The 19,792-nt window shown below is 48.7% G+C and overlaps 1 protein-coding gene across 1 annotated transcript; it reads left to right on the top strand.

Annotated features, from left to right (window-relative positions):
- The first annotated feature begins 15,579 nt into the window (after positions 1-15,579).
- LOC119444248 (golgin subfamily A member 6-like protein 7) lies at positions 15,580-16,629 on the top strand. Its single transcript, XM_037708675.1, has one exon. The coding sequence runs from the start codon at positions 15,580-15,582 to the stop codon at positions 16,627-16,629; it is 1,050 nt and encodes a 349-aa protein (XP_037564603.1).
- Positions 16,630-19,792: the final 3,163 nt, after the last annotated feature.

Here is a 19,792-nt window from a genome sequence, read left to right as displayed (position 1 = left end):
ACTAGCTTACAAGGAGAGAGCGATGTCTCCTTCTTCTACGCCAACGAGTCGGTTGCTCCTGGACGCCGACCGTAAGTTCAGCAAGTGCAGAGCAACCTCGCTCCGGTCTGCTAGGCACTGGACCAGAGACACTGGGTATACTTCCTGTGCTCGTGCCCCTCACACTCGCAGAGATCTCGAAGCGACTTCCCGTGCTCTTGCGCCTCGGCCTGCCTGATACCGCTTCTGAAGACTATCTTACAAGGAGAGATCGATGTCTCTTCTACGCCAACGAGTCGGTTGCTCCTGGAGCTGCCGACCGTAAGTTCCGCAAGTGCAGAGCAAACTCTCCGGTCTGCTAGGCACTGGACCAGATACACTGAAATATACTTCCTGTGCTTGGCCCCTCACACTCTGCAGAGATCTCGAAGCTGACTTCGTGCGGCTCTTGCGCCCGGCCTGCCTGATACCGCTTCTGAAGACTAGCTTACAAGAGAGAGCGATGTCTCCTTCTACGACGCCAACGAGTCGGTTGCTCCGGACTGCCGGACCGTAAGTTCAGCAAGTGCAGAGCAACTCTCCGGTCTGCTAGGCACTGGACCAGAGACACTGGAGTATACTTCCTGTGCTCGTGCCCCTCACACTCTGCAGAGATCTCGAAGCTGACTTCCGTGCTCTTGCGCCTCGGCCTGCCTGATACCGCTTCTGAAGACTAGCTACAAGGAGAGAGCGATGTCTCCTTCTACGCCAACGAGTCGGTTGCTCCTGGACTGCCGACCGTAAGTTCAGCAAGTGCAGAGAACCTCTCCCGTTCTGCTAGGCACTGGACCAGAGACACTGGAGTAATACTTCCTGTGCTCGTGCCCCTCACACTCTGCAGAGATCTCGAAGCTGACTTACCGTGCTCTTGCGCCTCGGCCTGCCTGATACCGCTTCTGAAGACTAGCTTACAAGGAGAGAGCGATGTCTCCTCTACGCCAACGAGTCCGGTTGCTCCGGACTGCCGACCGTAAGTTCAGCAAGTGCAGAGCTCTCCGGTACTGCTAGGAACTGGACCAGAGACACTGGAGTATACTTCCTGTGCTCGTGCCCCTCACACTCTGCAGAGATCTCGAAGCTGACTTCCGTGCTCTTGCGCCTCGGCCTGCCTGATAACCGCTTCTGAAGACTAGCTTCAAGGAGAGAGCGATGTCTCCTTCTACGCCAACGAGTCGGTTGCTCCTGGACTGCCGACCGTAAGTTCAGCAATGTGCAGAGCAACCTCTCGGTCTGCTAGGCACTGGACAGAGACACTGGAGTATACTTCCTGTGCTCGTGCCCCTCACACTCTGCAGAGATCTCGAAGCTGACTTCCGTGCTCTTGCGCCTCGGCCTGCCTGATACCGCTTCTGAAGACTAGCTTACAAGAGAGAGCGATGTCTCCTTCTACGCCAACGAGTCGGTTGCTCCTGGACTGCCGACCGTAAGTTCAGCAAGTGCAGAGCAACCTCTCCGGTCTGCTAGGCACTGGACCAGAGACACTGGAGTATACTTCCTGTGCTCGTGCCCCTCACACTCTGCAGAGATCTCGAAGCTGAGCTTCCGTGCTCTTGCGCCTCGGCCTGCCTGATACCGCTTCTGACGACTAGCTTACAAGGAGAGAGCGATGTCTCCTTCTACGCCAACGAGTCGGTTGCTCCTGGACTGCCGACCGTAAGTTCCGCAAGTGCAGAGCAAACTCTCCGGTCTGCTAGGCACTGGACCAGATACACTGAAATATACTTCCTGTGCTTGTGCCCCTCACACTCTGCAGAGATCTCGAAGCTGACTTCCGTGCTCTTGCGCCTCGGCCTGCCTGATACCGCTTCTGAAGACTAGCTTACAAGGAGAGAGCGATGTGTCCTTCTACGCCAACGAGTCGGTTGCTCCTGGACTGCCGACCGTAAGTTCAGCAAGTGCAGAGCAACCTCTCCGGTCTGCTAGGCACTGGACCAGAGACACTGGAGTATACTTCCTGTGCTCGTGCCCCTCACACTCTGCAGAGATCTCGAAGCTGACTTCCATGCTCTTGCGCCTCGGCCTGCCTGATACCGCTTCTGAAGACTAGCTTACAAGGAGAGAGCGATGTCTCCTTCTACGCCAACGAGTCGGTTGCTCCTGGACTGCCGACCGTAAGTTCAGCAAGTGCAGAGCAACCTCTCCGGTCTGCTAGGCACTGGACCAGAGACACTGGAGTATACTTCCTGTGCTCGTGCCCCTCACACTCTGCAGAGATCTCGAAGCTGACTTCCGTGCTCTTGCGCCTCGGCCTGCCTGATACCGCTTCTGAAGACTAGCTTTTGCCAAGCAGGTACCACAGCCTGGTCTTTAGGGCGCTCTTAGAGTTCCTGGAAGCAACCCTACTGAAAAACCCCGTATTCCCCATAACTCCGATATCCAATAACATCATATGACATTTAGGAAAAACTGGCTTTCGTATGGGATCCTATATGTTTCATATCGGATTATTGGATATGGGAGTTATGGGGCATATGGATTTTTCAGTAGGGAACGACGCTGTCGTGCTAGCTTAGGAGCGTGCTATGCGAACACTGTCCTCGGGTCTTTGCCGCGAACGGCCATTCCTTCTATTCTCTTCCTTTCTCTCCCATTCTTCCCATTATAGGTGCTGAGCCGTGCTCTCTGCAGGGAAGCAGAAGTGACGCCTCTGTGCTCTATGAAACCTCTCTTCGCTGCTGAGCCGCCGCGGTGGCTTAGCGGCTATGGTGTGGCGCTACCAAGCACGAGGTCGCGGGATAAAATCCCGGTTGCGCCGGCCGCATTTGGATGAGAGCGGAATGCAAAAAATTCAGTGTCATTGCACTCTGTGAAGGTGGATGACCAGCGAAGCTGTGTATTTGGTGATTTACCGTGGCTCTAGTGAAACGTTCCAAGTTTGTGGGATCGGGGCCACATAAACGGTTCGCATGCGCGTGGCTGCCAGGGTGAGCTACGTCACGTAATGAAGAAGCAAACATAAGTTCCTCCGAAAAGCGCGGCATAGTGCACAAGGTTTTTTACGATCCCGAAGTTTAGAAACACCGCCATCCCGATGTTTCTTAAGACGCCACAAGGTGGCGCGAACGTCGCCATCCCGACGTTCCCATACGACTCCACAAGCTGGCGCGGCGCGTCTGAAATTGTTTTACGATCCCGACGTTTTCTACGACGCCACAAGGTGGCGCGACGCGTCTACTTCCGGCCTGTTGCAGGACGCGATCTCCTGGAACCTAGCCTATGAGAGCGTCGCTGCAAAACGCCCGTGTCCCGTGCTTTGAGGGCACGTTAATGTTGGTCAAACTTAATCCGGAGTCCCCCAAAACGGCGTGTCTCATAATGAAATCGCGATTTTGCCTTGTAAAACACTAGAACTCACTCATTCTTCGCTGCGGATCGTTGTGCGCACGCACATGTAAGCATACTAGCGTTCCTGTTCAGCTGCTGTGTGTGTGCCCTGCAGTCTGAGCGGAACGGGGATGTCAGCAAACGTCATGCTAGCGTTATCTCAAATTTCGCTGGGTACTGACTAACGACGATGGTTTGCTCTCATCTCGTGGAGAACCGAGGTGCGACGCCTGTAACGCCACTGGCGGTACTCCTAATCACGTTCTGAGACGCCCGGTGGCAGCTTAGGGCGCTGTTTACTTCTACAAAACACTCTAGTTGCGTAGCACTGACAATTGGGCGAGTTGGTACGGATGCATGGTTTTAGAAGGGCGCAACAAGGAAGACGACAGACGAAAGAACACACGTACACAAGCGCCGACTCACAACTAGTTGCTTTACGTGCTGCGTCGTGCCAACCTGTCGCAACCTCATGTAGTTGTCAGTGTTATCAGTGCCAATCTGATATTTTTTTATTTTATGGTGCTGCCGGTGGTAATGTCGATTGGGGGCGACCAGCGACGCAGCCAGCAACAGTGCATGCCCTGGGACAGCGGAAGACTACAAGCGCGCCCATTTCGTTTAGCCGCTTCGGGATCTGGTGCCGCCATGGCTGCAGGACAGTTACGTCTTGTATTTCTGCAGGTTGGATATTTTTATCTCTGTACACGGTTGACCATTCAAGAAATCGGCTTCATAGCCCACTAAAGAATTGTGTGCGATGTTTTGCTGCATGCCTATTCTGCAGACTAAAAGATGCTGCCTGCGCTCATTCGCTGAGAACGCTTTTGTCAGCCGCGGATAAAGAGCGAAATTCAGGCCACCTGATACCTGAACAAGAAAAGCAGATATTTGATGCTATCATGGCGATACCGTCGATGAAGCGATCTCCATCTGAAATTCTCAATGAATTTCACTTCATTCGAGTGGATCAGCATGCTTTAGAACTAATGGTGACGGAAGTCCACTAGGTACGAGCAAACTATTGAGACTAGAATAGGAGACTATTGACACTATAGACTATTGACACGAGACTATAGACACTAGACTAGAGTACGAGACTATTGACACTAGGTACGAGAAGTGGGTATTGAGCGACACTTGGTCGCTATTGACCCTTTTCGTGGCGATACTGTGCCATATTTGATCACGTGGTGACACGTCCATTGCTTGCCTCAGCTGCCTCCGTTGCCTCCGTGTTTACAACAGATGCACATGACGCCCGGTGCTGCTCAGGAAACCTCTGTTTCGGGAGATATCGTAGACGCTGACTGGGTAGTCGACACAAAGCTTTGGCCACAGCTTGATAGGACATGTAAAAGCGCTTATATAAGCTCATTATAAGCTTTGTCCGAATGGAGCGGCCAGCGTATATGGCACTTGTTCTAAAAACGAGCCTAAAAATCTAGGCCAAGCTTTCCGCTTAGGAATTGAATTAGGAGCAGTGTGTTTTGTTCTTGGTTCTTCATTTGGCAAATACTTAGAAGCAGCGGCTTGTCACGTTTCTGACTCTGTGAAGTTCGTCGGTGTGGCCACTATCTGATTATTTTCTGCCTAATCGCTCGCGGTTGTGCTCAGTTGCAATATATTTGTTCTTGCTGCACGAAATGCTTGGAATGTAGCTGTTCTGTTCTTTGTAATAGCTTGTAGCCTGTAGTTTGTAGCCAATCTTTAGTATCGCTAGTAACTCGCTTGCTCCTGTGGACCGTCACGAAACAATCAACTTCGACCATTCGTGTGCTGTCGGTGTAGTCGCTCTTACCCATTCTTTGGCGCATTGATTCAAGAGTGCGTCCTTTCACGTATTCTTAATACATTGGTGATAGAGTGTGCGGAAGATTGCGGGCGAGTTGGGGTAGATGTGTGTAGATAACGTGCGCGAAACTTGCTATGCCAGGAAGCGGCGCTACACCCTTTAACATTGTTTAACAAGCGGTACTCACTGTTGCCGATGTTCCGGGGTTGAAGTCTTTTCTTTGGAGGTTAGCGATACAATTCTGACATAAATTTTTGTAAAAGTGATTTTTTTATCCATGAGGAAAGTCGTACATTGAGAAGGGCCGGCAACAGAGGCTGTACAGTATGTAGCAACGGTCCATGAACTTGGTAACATATATTCATTCCATTCCTTAATATGCCAGTCACTATTTGTGCCGCCAACTACTGAAGACGTCTTCAATCTACCACTCCACATTTTGCAGCATGAATGGAACACAGTGCGTGAGCGAAAATGCAGTTGCATTTCGTCAGCTGATCGCACAGAAACGGGGCAGAAGCGGTAATGGTTTCGTATTCATGCGCTTTCGCTGAGGCAACCTATGGCGCACCGCCTAAAGCGTCATCGTGTTTCTCGAGAACAAACTGCTCCGCGAAAAGGGCCAATAAGTGAGAGATCAACACATGTAATAGATAACGTTAACCTAGATATTTCAGACAAAAAGGAATACGAGCGGCTTACTGCTTAAATCGAAAACCGCGTGACGATATTCAAGGCAATACGAAATTGTCAGGCTGACTTTCAACAATACGTCTCCCAGAAATGAGCTTACATTTCAGGGCCTTCCATACGCTCAGAAAGAAACATGGGCAGAATTTGAAAAGAGGATGATTTCCTTCTATTCCGACAACCTGAAGTTTGTTACGGCTCCTAATGCCTAGAACAAGCTCATAGAATGATCCCATAGACACCGACAAAGAAAAAGTTGAAAGGCAATTCAACCTGTGGTTGAAGTCGATGGAGCACAGTGCGTTCTGGCAGTGGCAGCGGAGAGGCATGCACGCTGTATAAACCTGCTACGAACTTCTTGCAGATGCTGCCTGATCAACTGTTTCGGAGCCGCAACTGCTGCGCAGCCTCAGAAGACCTACGGGAGATCGCTCGTCTACGTCAACAACCACATCATTGCCGCTGCGACGGAAGCGCCGAGGAAGCCAAGGCATAAAAAGGCGTCCCCGCGGGCATGCCGTGATTCTGGCAGTGGCAGCGGAGAGGCATGCACGCTGTCTAAACCTGCTACGAACTTCTTGCAGGTGCTGCCTGATCAACTGTTTCGGATCCGCAACTGCTGCGCAGCCTCAGAAGACCTACGGGAGATCACTCATCTACGTCAACAACCACATCATTGCCGCTGCGACGGAAGCACCGAGGAAGCCAAGGCATAAGAAAGGCGTCCCCGCAGGCATGCCGTCATTCTGGCAGTGGCAGCGGAGAGGCATGCACGCTGTCTAAACCTGCTACGAACTTCTTGCAGGTGCTGCCTGATCAACTGTTTCGGATCCGCAACTGCTGCGCAGCCTCAGAAGACCTACGGGAGATCACTCGTCTACGTCAACAACCACATCATTGCCGCTGCGACGGAAGCACCGAGGAAGCCAAGGCATAAAAAAGCGTCCCCGCAGGCATGCCGTCATTCTGGCAGTGGCAGCGGAGAGGTATGCACGCTGTCTAAACCTGCTACGAACTTCTTGCAGATGCTGCCTGATCAACTGTTTCGGATCCGCAACTGCTGCGCAGCCTCAGAAGACCTACGGGAGATCACTCATCTACGTCAACAACCACATCATTGCCGCTGCGACGGAAGCACCGAGGAAGCCAAGGCAAAAGAAAGGCGTCCCCGCAGGCAACGATCATTCTGGCAGTGGCAGCGGAGAGGCATGCACGCTGTCTAAACCTGCTACGAACTTCTTGCAGATGCTGCCTGATCAACTGTTTCGGATCCGCAACTGCTGCGCAGCCTCAGAAGACCTACGGGAGATCACTCGTCTACGTCAACAACCACATCATTGCCGCTGCGACGGAAGCACCGAGGAAGCCAAGGCATAAAAAAGCGTCCCCGCAGGCTTGCCGTCATTCTGGCAGTGGCAGCGGAGAGGTATGCACGCTGTCTAAACCTGCTACGAACTTCTTGCAGATGCTGCCTGATCAACTGTTTCGGATCCGCAACTGCTGCGCAGCCTCAGAAGACCTACGGGAGATCACTCGTCTACGTCAACAACCACATCATTGCCGGCTGCGACGGAAGCACCGAGGAAGCCAAGGCATAAAAAAGCGTCCCCGCAGGCATGCCGTCATTCTGGCAGTGGCAGCGGAGAGGTATGCACGCTGTCTAAACCTGCTACGAACTTCTTGCAGATGCTGCCTGATCAACTGTTTCGGATCCGCAACTGCTGCGCAGCCTCAGAAGACCTACGGGAGATCACTCGTCTACGTCAACAACCACATCATTGCCGCTGCGACGGAAGCACCGAGGAAGCCAAGGCATAAAAAAGCGTCCCCGCAGGCTTGCCGTCATTCTGGCAGTGGCAGCGGAGAGGTATGCACGCTGTCTAAACCTGCTACGAACTTCTTGCAGATGCTGCCTGATCAACTGTTTCGGATCCGCAACTGCTGCGCAGCCTCAGAAGACCTACGGGAGATCACTCGTCTACGTCAACAACCACATCATTGCCGCTGCGACGGAAGCACCGAGGAAGCCAAGGCATAAAAAAGCGTCCCCGCAGGCATGCCGTCATTCTGGCAGTGGCAGCGGAGAGGTATGCACGCTGTCTAAACCTGCTACGAACTTCTTGCAGATGCTGCCTGATCAACTGTTTCGGATCCGCAACTGCTGCGCAGCCTCAGAAGACCTACGGGAGATCACTCGTCTACGTCAACAACCACATCATTGCCGCTGCGACGGAAGCACCGAGGAAGCCAAGGCATAAAAAAGCGTCCCCGCAGGCTTGCCGTCATTCTGGCAGTGGCAGCGGAGAGGTATGCACGCTGTCTAAACCTGCTACGAACTTCTTGCAGGTTGGTTGTTTATATTTACTGTTTTATGTAACAAAACACTCATGTTGGCCTACTCCGCCGCTGCTGCTGCCACGCTGGTTCTTTGATGTTGAAGTGCTCTTAGCCGTTGCCCTCCCGAGATTTAGTTTTCTGTGTACAGATAGCTGTGCTCTTAAATCGCCATGAGCGAACTCGGCGATGAAACGTGTGCGAAATGCACGGAAGATATATCAACTGATTCTCGGCATATGACGTGCTATGCATGTTCGGGCCTTTTCCATTTGGGCCCTTGCCCTGGAGTCTCAGAGAAATCTTTTAAGTCGAAAGGCGAAGATTACAAGAAATCTTGGAAGTGCCCACAATGCCGAAAGGCCGAGTCAAATGCACAATGCCTCAAGGGTGCTGATGATACTTCTGTCGCTGCTCTGCTCCTCGAGATGAATAGAAAGCTTGACAAGCCTCTGAAAAAGATGGTTCACGACCTGGAAGCATCGGTCAAACTCATTTCTGACAAGTACGACGTCGTGCTCGCTGATGTAGTTAGGCCTGATGGCGAGATTACATGTCTTGCCGACAAGGTTTCAAAGCTCAAAAAAACGGGTGGCTCAGCCGCCGAACTGGAGCGCATTGCTTCTTCTGTAAATGATCTCGAATATCAGAGCAGAAAGCTGAACCTTGAAGTTCATGGCCTTAAGCATGTTAGAGATGAATGCCTGCTCACCGAAATGAATGCTATCGCTTTCAAGCTCAATCTAGACATGCTGAACGATCAGTCGATATCTGCAATCCACAGGTTGCCAGCTAGGGCGGATAAAATTCCTGGTATCATCATACGTTTTGCGAACCAAATGGTCCGAGATAAGTGGTTAGAAAAAAAGAAAATTGTTCCCTGCAGTTTAATCTGGCCTATACGTGATGGAAAACTTGACAACGCATAACAGGTTTCTGCTTAAGAAGGCTAAGGAATGGGCGAAAGCAAACAATTTTCGTTTCGTCTGGCACCGCGGTGGAAAGATCCTTATTTTTTTTTGGTAATGCTTTATTTAGACAATTCATTGTCTGGGATGAAGGGGCTAAAGGCAGATGCAACTGCCTGACAGAGGCCCCCCTACCCATACATGACTCAGCGGGTGGGACATTATGAAGGATAGTGCAACAATGTAGAAAAAAAATGAACAAAGTGTATGCGGCACGCAATCAAATACAAAAAGAGCAAGAATCTTACACTCTATACATAGTATAGCATCGGTTAAAGCGAGAGAACAAGGAAATATTTAAACACACAAATAATACTAATCAGTGTTACAAAACATTATACAACAAATAGGAGAAAAAATGTAAGAGAACGAGTAGAGACTAAAAAAAAATGAGGAAAAATTATCGAGACCAAATAGAAGAGCTAAGCACCGTAAAGAAGTTTTAAGAGCTAAGCAAAAGATAATTTCTAACCTTTTTTGAGTTAAGCCGACCTGCATTCCTGAATCATATTAGCGATTTCTCGATTATTATTTAGGAAATGAGGTAACTGCTCATGTGGTTAAGAATGCAGCTGACCTTAACAATTTGAAATGATGAGTCAACCTGCCTGTCATCAGTTCACCATGTCTAGTGCAGATTGGGTATCTCGATCCCACAGAGTGTCTTAATTACATCAGTTCGGAACACAGTCCATCTACTAAATGTTTTCATTTATACTGTCAATCTGTACGAAGCAAACCATAATGAACTAGATGTGTTCTTTAGAAGCCTTAATTTTCAGTTTGACTTCATTATGTTATCTGAAACGTGGTACAACTGTGGTTCACTTGTTTGGCATCTACCTGACTATCAATGTTTTAATCAATGCAGGACCACCTCTCGCGGTGGTGGTGTTAGCTTACTTGTTCGCGACAGTATTAATGTTGACTACATCGAAGAATTCTAATGCGTCACCGATGATTACGAGGTTCTATCCTTTCTTTGTGGCAGAAGCGTTTACTCAGTATTTTATCGTCCACCAAGTGGGAATATCCAGAGTTTTTTCTGTTTCCTTGAAAACTTTTTTTATGTATGTTTCCATGTATAAGTATGCGTCATCTTTAGTGGTGACTTTAACATGGATATGTTAGCTGACACTCGCTTGACTCGGGAATTTCATATCTTGCTTGAGTCGCATGGATGCTCAAGTGTTATCTCCGTGCCAACGCGAGTAACCCATGGCGCGTCCACTTGCCTGGATCTGTTTATAACTATAATGTTTCTACAGTAATCACAAAGGCCGGCGTTCTTTCGTGCAGCCTGAGTGACCACATGCCCATTTTTTTCTGTCTTAAACGGCACACCAAAAAGAAAACACAGCGTCTTTCACCCAGCCAACTGATTACGCCAAATCGCCTTGAATCTTTTCGCACTCGGGTCAAGTTACTCAACTGGAGCGATGTATACGTCACACGGTGTGCCGAATCAGCGTATGAGGAATTTCTGCGGATTTTCAGCACGTGTTACCAAGAAAACTTTCCTCTGCGAACGAAACGCAAACGATCTTCGCATATTCGTAAACCATGGATCACAGATGACCTGTTTCGCAAAATAAAGTTCAAGAACATGCTCTTCACTAAGTTTGTTAAGTCGCGTAATATAACTGATCTGCACATATTTAAACGCTACCGTAATAAGCTAACAAATGAGCTACGGAAGGCTAAAACCTCTTATGAATATGAATATTTCATGTCTTGTCAAAATGATAGTCGCAAAACTTGGAAAAACCCGCCGGGGTGGCTCAGTCAGCTAAGGCGTTGCGCTGCTGAGCACAAGGTTGCGGGATCGAATCCCGGCCCCGGCGGCCGCATTTCGATGGAGGCGAAATGCAAAAACGCCCGTGTGCTTGCGTTGTAGTGCACGTTAAAGAACCCCAGGTGGTCAAAATTAACCCGGAGCCCTCCACTACGGCGTGCCTCATAATCAGAACTGGTTTTGGCACGTAAACAAACAAAAAAAAAAAAAAACTTGGAAAAAAATAAACAGTATGCTGAATCGTGCATCGTCCTCATATGGAAGTATTGAGATTTTGAGAGACGGAATTAGTATTCCGAACGAAGTACTACCCGATTGTTTTAATAATTATTTTATCAGTGCAGCTGGCATATGTTTAGATAAAAATGCCAACCGCTATATTCCGGTCCGATGCCCCGATAGCATTTTCTTATATCCCACTAGTGAATCTGAGTTATTTACTTATTTTCAGAGTTACGTAATACTACATCGTGTGACGTTGACAGCATACAGATTACACCTGTAAAACACGTCTTAGACATTATCGCACCTGTTTTGGTATACGTTTACAATCTTAGTCAGGTATCTGGGGTATTTACTGCAAAAATGCAGATCGCTAAAGTAATAGCACTGTTTAAAAAGGGTAATAAAACTGAAATATCTAATTACAGACCAATCTCTATACTTCCAACATTTTCAAAGGGACGAGAAAATAATATTTCGGCGTGTCTCAGATTTCTTAGAAAAACACAGCTTGCTAACAGACTGTCAGTATGCTTTCCGAAGTGGAAGGTCAACCCAGCTTGCCTTACTAAAGCAAAATGAATTGATATTGAGAAACATTGAATTAAAGCAACTCGCGCTCGGTATACTCAACTTCAGTAAAGCGTTTGACTCTGTTGATCATGAACTTTTATTAAAGAAGCTAGAGTACTACGGTATTCGCGGTATTGCTCTAGATACAGTCAAATCTTATTTAAAGCAGCGGAGTCAACTTGTTGAAATTAATGGCATCTGCTCCCACATCAAACAAGTAAAAGTTGGAGTTCGCCAAGGGAGCATACTAGGCCCCCTTTTTTTTAAACGTCTCTGTTAACGACCTTGTTCTCGTGGATAGTGATCCAAAATATATCATCTATGCAGACGATACTACTGTGCTTTTTTCGTCGAACAATATTGCAAGCTTAACTTCAACTGCAAATTCTGTCCTTGCTAAAATACATAGATGGTCACAGGATAATGGCTTAAAAATTAATACTGACAAAACCAAAGCTATTTTATTTCAAGCCAAGAATAAATGCTTGAACTTAGAGTCGGACATTTTTATAGGCTGTTCAAGAATTGAGCTTGTCCGGTCTGCGAAAACGCTTGGTGTGCTTTTTGGTAGCCATATGTCATGGAATGATCACATAGACTTCCTTGCAGGTAGACTTGCCCAAGTAGCTGGAATACTGTTCAGTTTAAATCCGCTACCACGCAAAGTCAAACTTCTCTTATATAATGCTCTTTTTCTGAGTCACATACACTACTGCTGTCTGGTTAGCAGTACAACGTCTGCTACCAACATAAACCAATTGTTCCTGCTGCAAAAAAAAAAGGTAATTCGTACTATTTTCAATGCTCCAGCAGATTCTCATACTGCACCTCTCTTCAAACAACTTAAATTACTCACTCTGCACTCTCTGTTAGACTTTAGACTGTCGTTAGCCTATCGAATAGACGTGAAACAAAATCAGTCATACATTACGTCTTTAACGCAGTTAATTAGAAATAGAACAGAATACTGCACACGGTCACCTGAACACTGGCATGTACCACGTCCTCGCACTAATTATGCTTTCAAATGTTACATCATCGCTTACCACGCTTGTTAAACACACTCATGCGCAAAACCATTGATGTCATTTCTTGTCGTGTTTCGCGTTTGTATGAGTTTTTCAGTGATATTTGATCATGATCAATTTTTTTCACCGTTTTTGTTTGCTCAAGTATAAAACTGCTATTTTTTGTTTGTAGTATTTTTCTTATATTGATTTTTTTATGGCATAAGTTTAAGCCAACATTGCATTGTATTCAAATGCATTTTTGTTGTCAGTCCTCAAGTAGCGCCTGTGCCTGCCGCTGCTGCCCTCAGACTGGGTTTTAAGGCCTGTCAAGTTGCTGTGCGCAACTTTTTCCTTAAATCCCCCATAAATTGTACATTTATGGAAAATAAAGGCAAATTAAAAAAAATTCAAATAAAGGCAAATTCAAAGACAAAGTGTTCCTGAGAGAGTTGGGATTGGGACAGGGGCGGAGTCACGGTGCGCCGCAGTTTATCGCGTTACTGCAGGAGGAGCGTCGGACTAAACTTTCTTACTTTTCTTACTATCTTCGGGTCGGCATACATTTAAGCGTATAATGACGTGTTATTTAATTTTAAGTAATCTTTAGGATTAAACATGTCAAAATGTCAGATATTGATGTCGTACACCGCGTTTCAATAAAAAAGTCAATCGTTCCAAGTCAATCGAACATTGTTATCAAATTCAAGTCCTGCGCACACCGTGACAACTTGCTTCAATGTGCAAAAAAAAAAAAAAAACGCCTTACGGCACTCGATTTTAGCCTGACAGAACATACACAAGTGTTCCTAAATGATTGTTTGTGGACTGAGTACAAACTTTTGCGATTGCCGCAAAGAAGCAATACAACAGGGAATATGCTTGGTTATTGGGAGGACGAATATTAATGTGGAAAGCGGAGAACTCCGATGTCCTCCGCATCTTCACGGAGGCTGACCTAGACCGTGTGGCATAATACTCCTAATACGCTGACGCCTTCTTCTGTTGATAACTTTCATAGAACCCGCTCACTGCTTCATTGCAATGTAGGAGGAGGAGGAGGAAAAGCATTTATTAAGAGAGAAAAAAAAAACAAGCAGGCGTCTTCCTGTTTGTGTTGGGAGGTGCCCTCAGTCCAGGGCTCCTGCGGCTCTTGCTGTCTCCCTGGCCCGCCATACCCGTTGTTGCTGGTCACGAGGGTCCGAGCTAGTCAGCACAGCCTCCCACTGCTCGGGTGTGGGGTAGGGTATATGCGGGGCTGCCTGTATATTGGGGCATGCCCATGTGGTCTGATATAGGGAAGCGTAGTCGTTACAAAGGGGGCATTTCTACGAGTACAGTGCAGGGTGTATTGCGTGTAATCTGCTTAAATAGGGGTATGTGTTGGTTTGTAATTGTCGCCATGCTACTGCGTCTTCGCGTGAGAGGTTCTTGTGCGGGGGTGGGTATTGTCGTCTGTTCAATCTGTGGTGTTCTAATATGGCGTGGTATTGTAAAGGTACAGGCTCCATAGATGCGGCCGTATCCCTCTCTTGTGGCGCCCGGGTGGCATGAGCTCGGGCTACAGCGTGCGCACGCTCATTTCCACGGAGGGACTCGTGTCCTGCAATCCATACTATTTCAACGTCGGGTAATTGAGAGGCTTGTTTGAGGAGTCGGGCGGCGATGGAACATATTCTGCCTGTGGAATAGCTACGACAAGCTGCTTGAGAGTCGGTAATAATTGTAGCGTGTTCTTTGGTTTGACTAGAGGCGATAGCTAAGGCGATGGCTGTCTCCTCCGCTTCGAGGGTGTTGGCAGTGCGGACCGTCATCGAGACCACCTCTTGAAGGTTATAGTCGACAACACTGACTGCCATGGCTGCTTTCGGGGGTACTGCGCGGCATCTGTGTATAGTATGTTGGGGAGGTTACCGTATCTTGTTTGAAGAGTCTTTGCGCGAGCTTGGCGGCCGTGGCGAGCGGACGTGTGCCACGTCGGCTCTGTCTTCCTGCAGTGATTTCTAGCGGCAAATGTTGTCGGATCGACCAGAGCTGGTTAAAATCGTCAATCGGAAGTTGAGAGGACTCTGCGGACACCAGCGTTTTGTCTGTAAGTGGATTTTTCGCCATTTGAGAGCCAAAAGACTGCCAGCCGTGGTGTCGACGCACCAACCCTAACGCCGGCCACTAGGCCTAACGAGGGCTAAGGCTTACCAAGGCCCCCGGTGCCGCCGCGTCAGCCGTGCGGCAGTCAACAGGTGGTATGAATATCACCGTGCAAGGTCGCAGCGCCGAAAAGGACGAACTCGACGCCACGGATTGGATCACAGTACTCAACAAATGCAACCTCGAGGAGAAATGGGCACGGAAAGCCAAGCTCGCCTCAGAAGAGGTGAAAGTGATTGACACTCCATCACCGAAGCGTGACGGCAAACAGCAAGCGGAGAAATCGATCGCCTCGAACCAAGTCAAGCTTCCCGAGAATGGCTGGAGAATCATTTTCCGCCCCAAGGGAGGCATGGTAGTCAAACAGTACGATGGACCTACACTGACCGAAGCCATACATGTAACTGCGAAGATTGAATGGAACAAGGCGTGCCAGCTCGTCAAGAACGAGAAGCAAGGAATTTTTGTCTTCTTCACCCCCAGCACGGAGGCAAGAGACAAGCTCCTACGCCTTACACACCTGGACATTGAAGGGAAAGTGCACGAGATGACCGTTCACCTGGCTGTACCCGACGACTTCTCGAGAGGAGTCATCCACGGAATAGGACTCAACACCTCACTGCAAAAGATCAAGCAGGGGATAGCAGAACACGAGGAGAATCCAAGGTACTGGAGATCAGACGACTAGGACAGAGCAAGACCATCATGCTCACATTCACCACCAAGGAGGTACCGAGGACAATCAAATGCCTAGGTGCCATCCTGAACTGTTACTTGTACAAGAAAAAGTATGACGTATGCTATAAGTGCGGAGACCTGGGACACCGATCCGATGTGTGCGAGAGCAAGGAGGAGAAGTGCAGGGGCTGCGGCATCCCCAACCCAACCGAGGGACACGACTGCAACCCCACCTGCAAGCTGTGCGGCCAGCCTCACCTAACCGGCGACAAAACCTGCAAGGAGATCTTCAGAACCCCATACATCGTTAAGAAACGCCAATGGGAGAAGCTCCAGCAACAGGAGGAGGAAGAGAAGCTATCAGAACATCGGAGCAGGCGGGACGAGAGCAAGACGCGGGCCCCGAGCAAGGAGCGACTCCGGTCCACATCCTTCCCAAGGCTACCACAGCAGGCCACCACCACCCCGCCCAAGAAGCAAGGGGCACAGCAGGCCACCACCACCCCACCCAAGAAGCAAGTGGCACCACCCACCAAAAAGGTAGGCTGGGAAGCGGGGAATTCCCATGACTCAGACATAGTGAGGGAGCTCAAAGAACAAATGAAGCAACAACACGAAATGATGAAACAGCAACAGGAGCAATGGAAGCTTTACCAGGAGCAAACACAAGCTCAGATGCAGGAGCTCCGTAATCACGTTATCGAGCTGCAAAGGGAGAACAATGAGCTCAAAGCTCAACTCAGACAACCGGAAGCGCATCAGGAGGCCATGGACGATAAGTCATCCGAAGCCGAGACAGAGGCGGCTGCACCGCCAAAGAAAAAGCGAGTTAAAAAGATCGATTCAGGCCTTGAGAAGGCCGAAGGCAGGGTAGACAAACTTGAGGTAGACATGCAGCAACTCAAAGAGGTAGTACAACAGGTGGCCATAGCTACCCAGCGTAACGCGGAGAGGATAGACCAACTCTCAGCCCAGCTCAGCCAACTAGTCACCCCAATGGGAACTAGAATGGACCAACTGGCAGAACAGCAAAAGCAAATCCTTCTGAGGTTGAATCATGGCCAGATTCAACACTAGGGCAAACACAATATGGCATTGGAACTGTAGGGGCTTCACGAAAAAAAGAAACGTTCTCCAAGCCTACCTTGCGGGACGCGATGGTCCCGACATCATCGCGCTGCAAGAGTGTGGAAAAAACGCTAAACTGAGCGGATACAAAACGTACCCAGGCCGGTCGCCAAACACTCAGACTGCTACCCTGGTGAAGAGAAATATCACCGTCATGCAGCATGATGTAGGATGCACGCAGATTGACTACGTGTTAACGGAAATTATACCACAGAGGAGGAAAGAACGCGGCCTGCTAGTCCTGAACGTCTACAGCTCCCCTAAACTAAGAAGAGACTGTGGCTTCAGGGAGCTCTTTGCCAAAGCGCAATCACTGGCACAAGGGCAGCGGCGTCTTGTAATAGTAGGAGATTTTAATGCGCCACACCAAGCATGGGGATATAACCACTCCCAAATAAAGGGGAGGGAATTATGGGACGCCATTATACAGTGCAATTTAATACTCCTCAACGATCCACTCGCACCGACGAGGCAGGGGAACAGCGTGTCATACGACACCACCCCCGACCTGGCCATGATCGGAGCGGACGTTGAGGCTACATGGCACAACACGAACGAAAACCTAGGCAGTGATCACAGAATTGTAGAGATCGTTGTCCAAAATGGAGTCAAAATCAAACGTGTGAGGAAAACACTCAATCCGTCAATTGGCAGTCCTTCCGCGACAACGGAGGGGGTTGTGGGGAGATCACCGACATATCTGAATGGACCAATGGCATCAAGCAGGCGTGCAAAGAGGCTGAGGAGGAAATAGAATTAGATGAAGACCAAGACTGGGTTGATAGCCACATGAGACAACTGTGGCAAAAGAAAAAAAAGGCAGAAACCGAGCTCGCACAAAAAAGGGGCAACCGTAACCTGAGAAGAAGAATAGCAGCTCTCAACAAGGAAATTGAGAGCCATGCCCAAACACTAAACAGACAACACTGGAATGACATTTGCGATAGACTAGACGAGCAATTAAGCTCCGTCACCTCCTGGAAACTGCTGAGACACCTCCTGGACCCAGACAACACCAAAGCTGAGACTAGGAGAAAAATGCAAAGACTAACAGACAATTTCCAAGGGTTGGAGGAGGATATGATCAACCAGATAAAAGAGAGGTACATAGGAGAAACAAACACCGAAATATTCCCCGACTATAGCGGAGAAAACCACGAGGAGTTAGACCAACCAATCACCGTAAGGGAGGTCAAAGCTGGCTTATACAAGCTCAGAGGAAAAACCGCGGCTGGCCCAGATGGGGTCAACAACAAGATGCTTAGAAATGCTTAGAAACCTCGATGACAACTTCCTCCAGCAACTAACGGCATTCATGCAAATGTGTTGGGAGCGGGCGGAGATACCCGGGGAGTGGAAGAAAGCAAATCTAGTCCTCATCGCCAAACCAGGGAAAGAAATCGAACTAGAGAACCTTAGGCGAATATCGTTGACCTCCTGTGTAGCACGTCATACAGAACAGGCTCAACGGATACTTGGAAAGTAACTAGGAACTCTACCCAGACAGCATGGTTGGATTCAGACAACTATCCACAAACGGCGTCATGCTACAACTCAAAGAACAAGTATTGGAAAGGAAAACTACCGACTCGAGAGTCATAGTGGGACTGGACGTCAGCAAAACGTTTGACAACGTCAAACACCAAGCGATCCTGTCATACTTCAATCACCTAAATGTAGGAAGCAAGCTATACAACTATATCAAAAGCTTCCTCGCGGACCGAACGGTGAACATAGAAATCAGGGGCACAATCAGAGAAAACATTAAGCTAGGCAACAAGGAAACACCGCAAGGATCGGTGCTATTCCCTACTCTTTTTAGCATTGAAATGATCGGGCTTCCAGAAAAACTCCGAAAGCAAACTGTGTACGCTGACGACCTCACCCTTTGGGTCGACAGAGGGGGGAGCGATAGCCAAATAAAGGACACCCAACAAAGGGTAATCTGGGAAACAGAAAGCTATGTGAGACCCATAGGCCTGAAATGCTCGCCGGAAAAATCGGACATGCTAATCATGAGCAAGCAGCAGGTCAATATTCAGCTCCTGGTCAACAAAACCCCGGTTCCAAGGGTAGACAAGGTCAGGGTACTGGGTATGTGGATACAAGAAAATTGGAGAAACACCGAAACAATAAACAGACTAGAAGCCATGACCAACCAAACTTGCAGGTTTCTCAAGAGGATAGCAAACAAAAACGCGGGGATGAAGCAGGCGAAACCTACTTAGCTTGTCCACTCTTTCATCATTAGCCGAATCACCTACGCTATCCCGTACTTAAAGACAACTAAAACAGAGAGAAACAAGGTAGACATCCTCATCGGGAAAGGTGTCAAAACAGCCCTGGGCTTACCAGCGTGCACATCAACCGAGACGATCCTCAACCTAGGAGTGTCAAACACCCTAGAGGAAATGTGCGAGGCGAAGCTCACGGCACAATATGTCAGACTAACTGGCAGCAAAACGGGCAGATCTATCCTTAGGAAACTGGGCTACCAGAACCCAGAATCGCGAGAAGGGTAACCGCCATCCCCAAAGAAATTACCAAGAGGTTAAGAATACCCCCCATCCCAAGAAACATGCACCCTATACACAACAAGGAACGCAGGAAAAGCAGAGTCCAAAGACTCCAAAGCTCCCTCCTCCAAAAACAAGGGGTAGTGTACACCGATGCGGCAGAGTACCCAGGAGGGCACTACGCTGCAGTAGTAGTGAGCGACAAAGGCGAGCTAATATCGAGCTGTAGCGTGCGACATCCTTCACCCGAGGAGGCAGAGATGACGGCGATTGCCGTGGCAATCACAAACCCATCAACCAGAATAATCATCACCTATCTAAAACTGCAATCAAAGCCTATGACACCGGTAAGGTGTCCAAAGATGCCGGCAAAATTCTGCAAGCAGGCAAGGAGAACGTACCCAACATCCTAATTAGAACAATATAGGCGCCCGCCCATAGTGGACTCACAGGGAACGAGATCGCCAACGAGGTCGCCCGAGGGCTCGCACACCGGGGAAAGAACTCAAACTGGAGAACCTGCGCTGTCCAAAAAGCGAGACTTAACCACATACAGAGAAATTGTAGAACGCTATAGAATGGGCAGGAAAACCCTC

The sequence above is a fragment of the Dermacentor silvarum genome, chromosome 3 (assembly GCF_013339745.2).
Source record: "Dermacentor silvarum isolate Dsil-2018 chromosome 3, BIME_Dsil_1.4, whole genome shotgun sequence".
Lineage (NCBI taxonomy): Eukaryota > Metazoa > Arthropoda > Arachnida > Ixodida > Ixodidae > Dermacentor > Dermacentor silvarum.
This window is presented reverse-complemented; position numbering and strand designations above follow the sequence as displayed.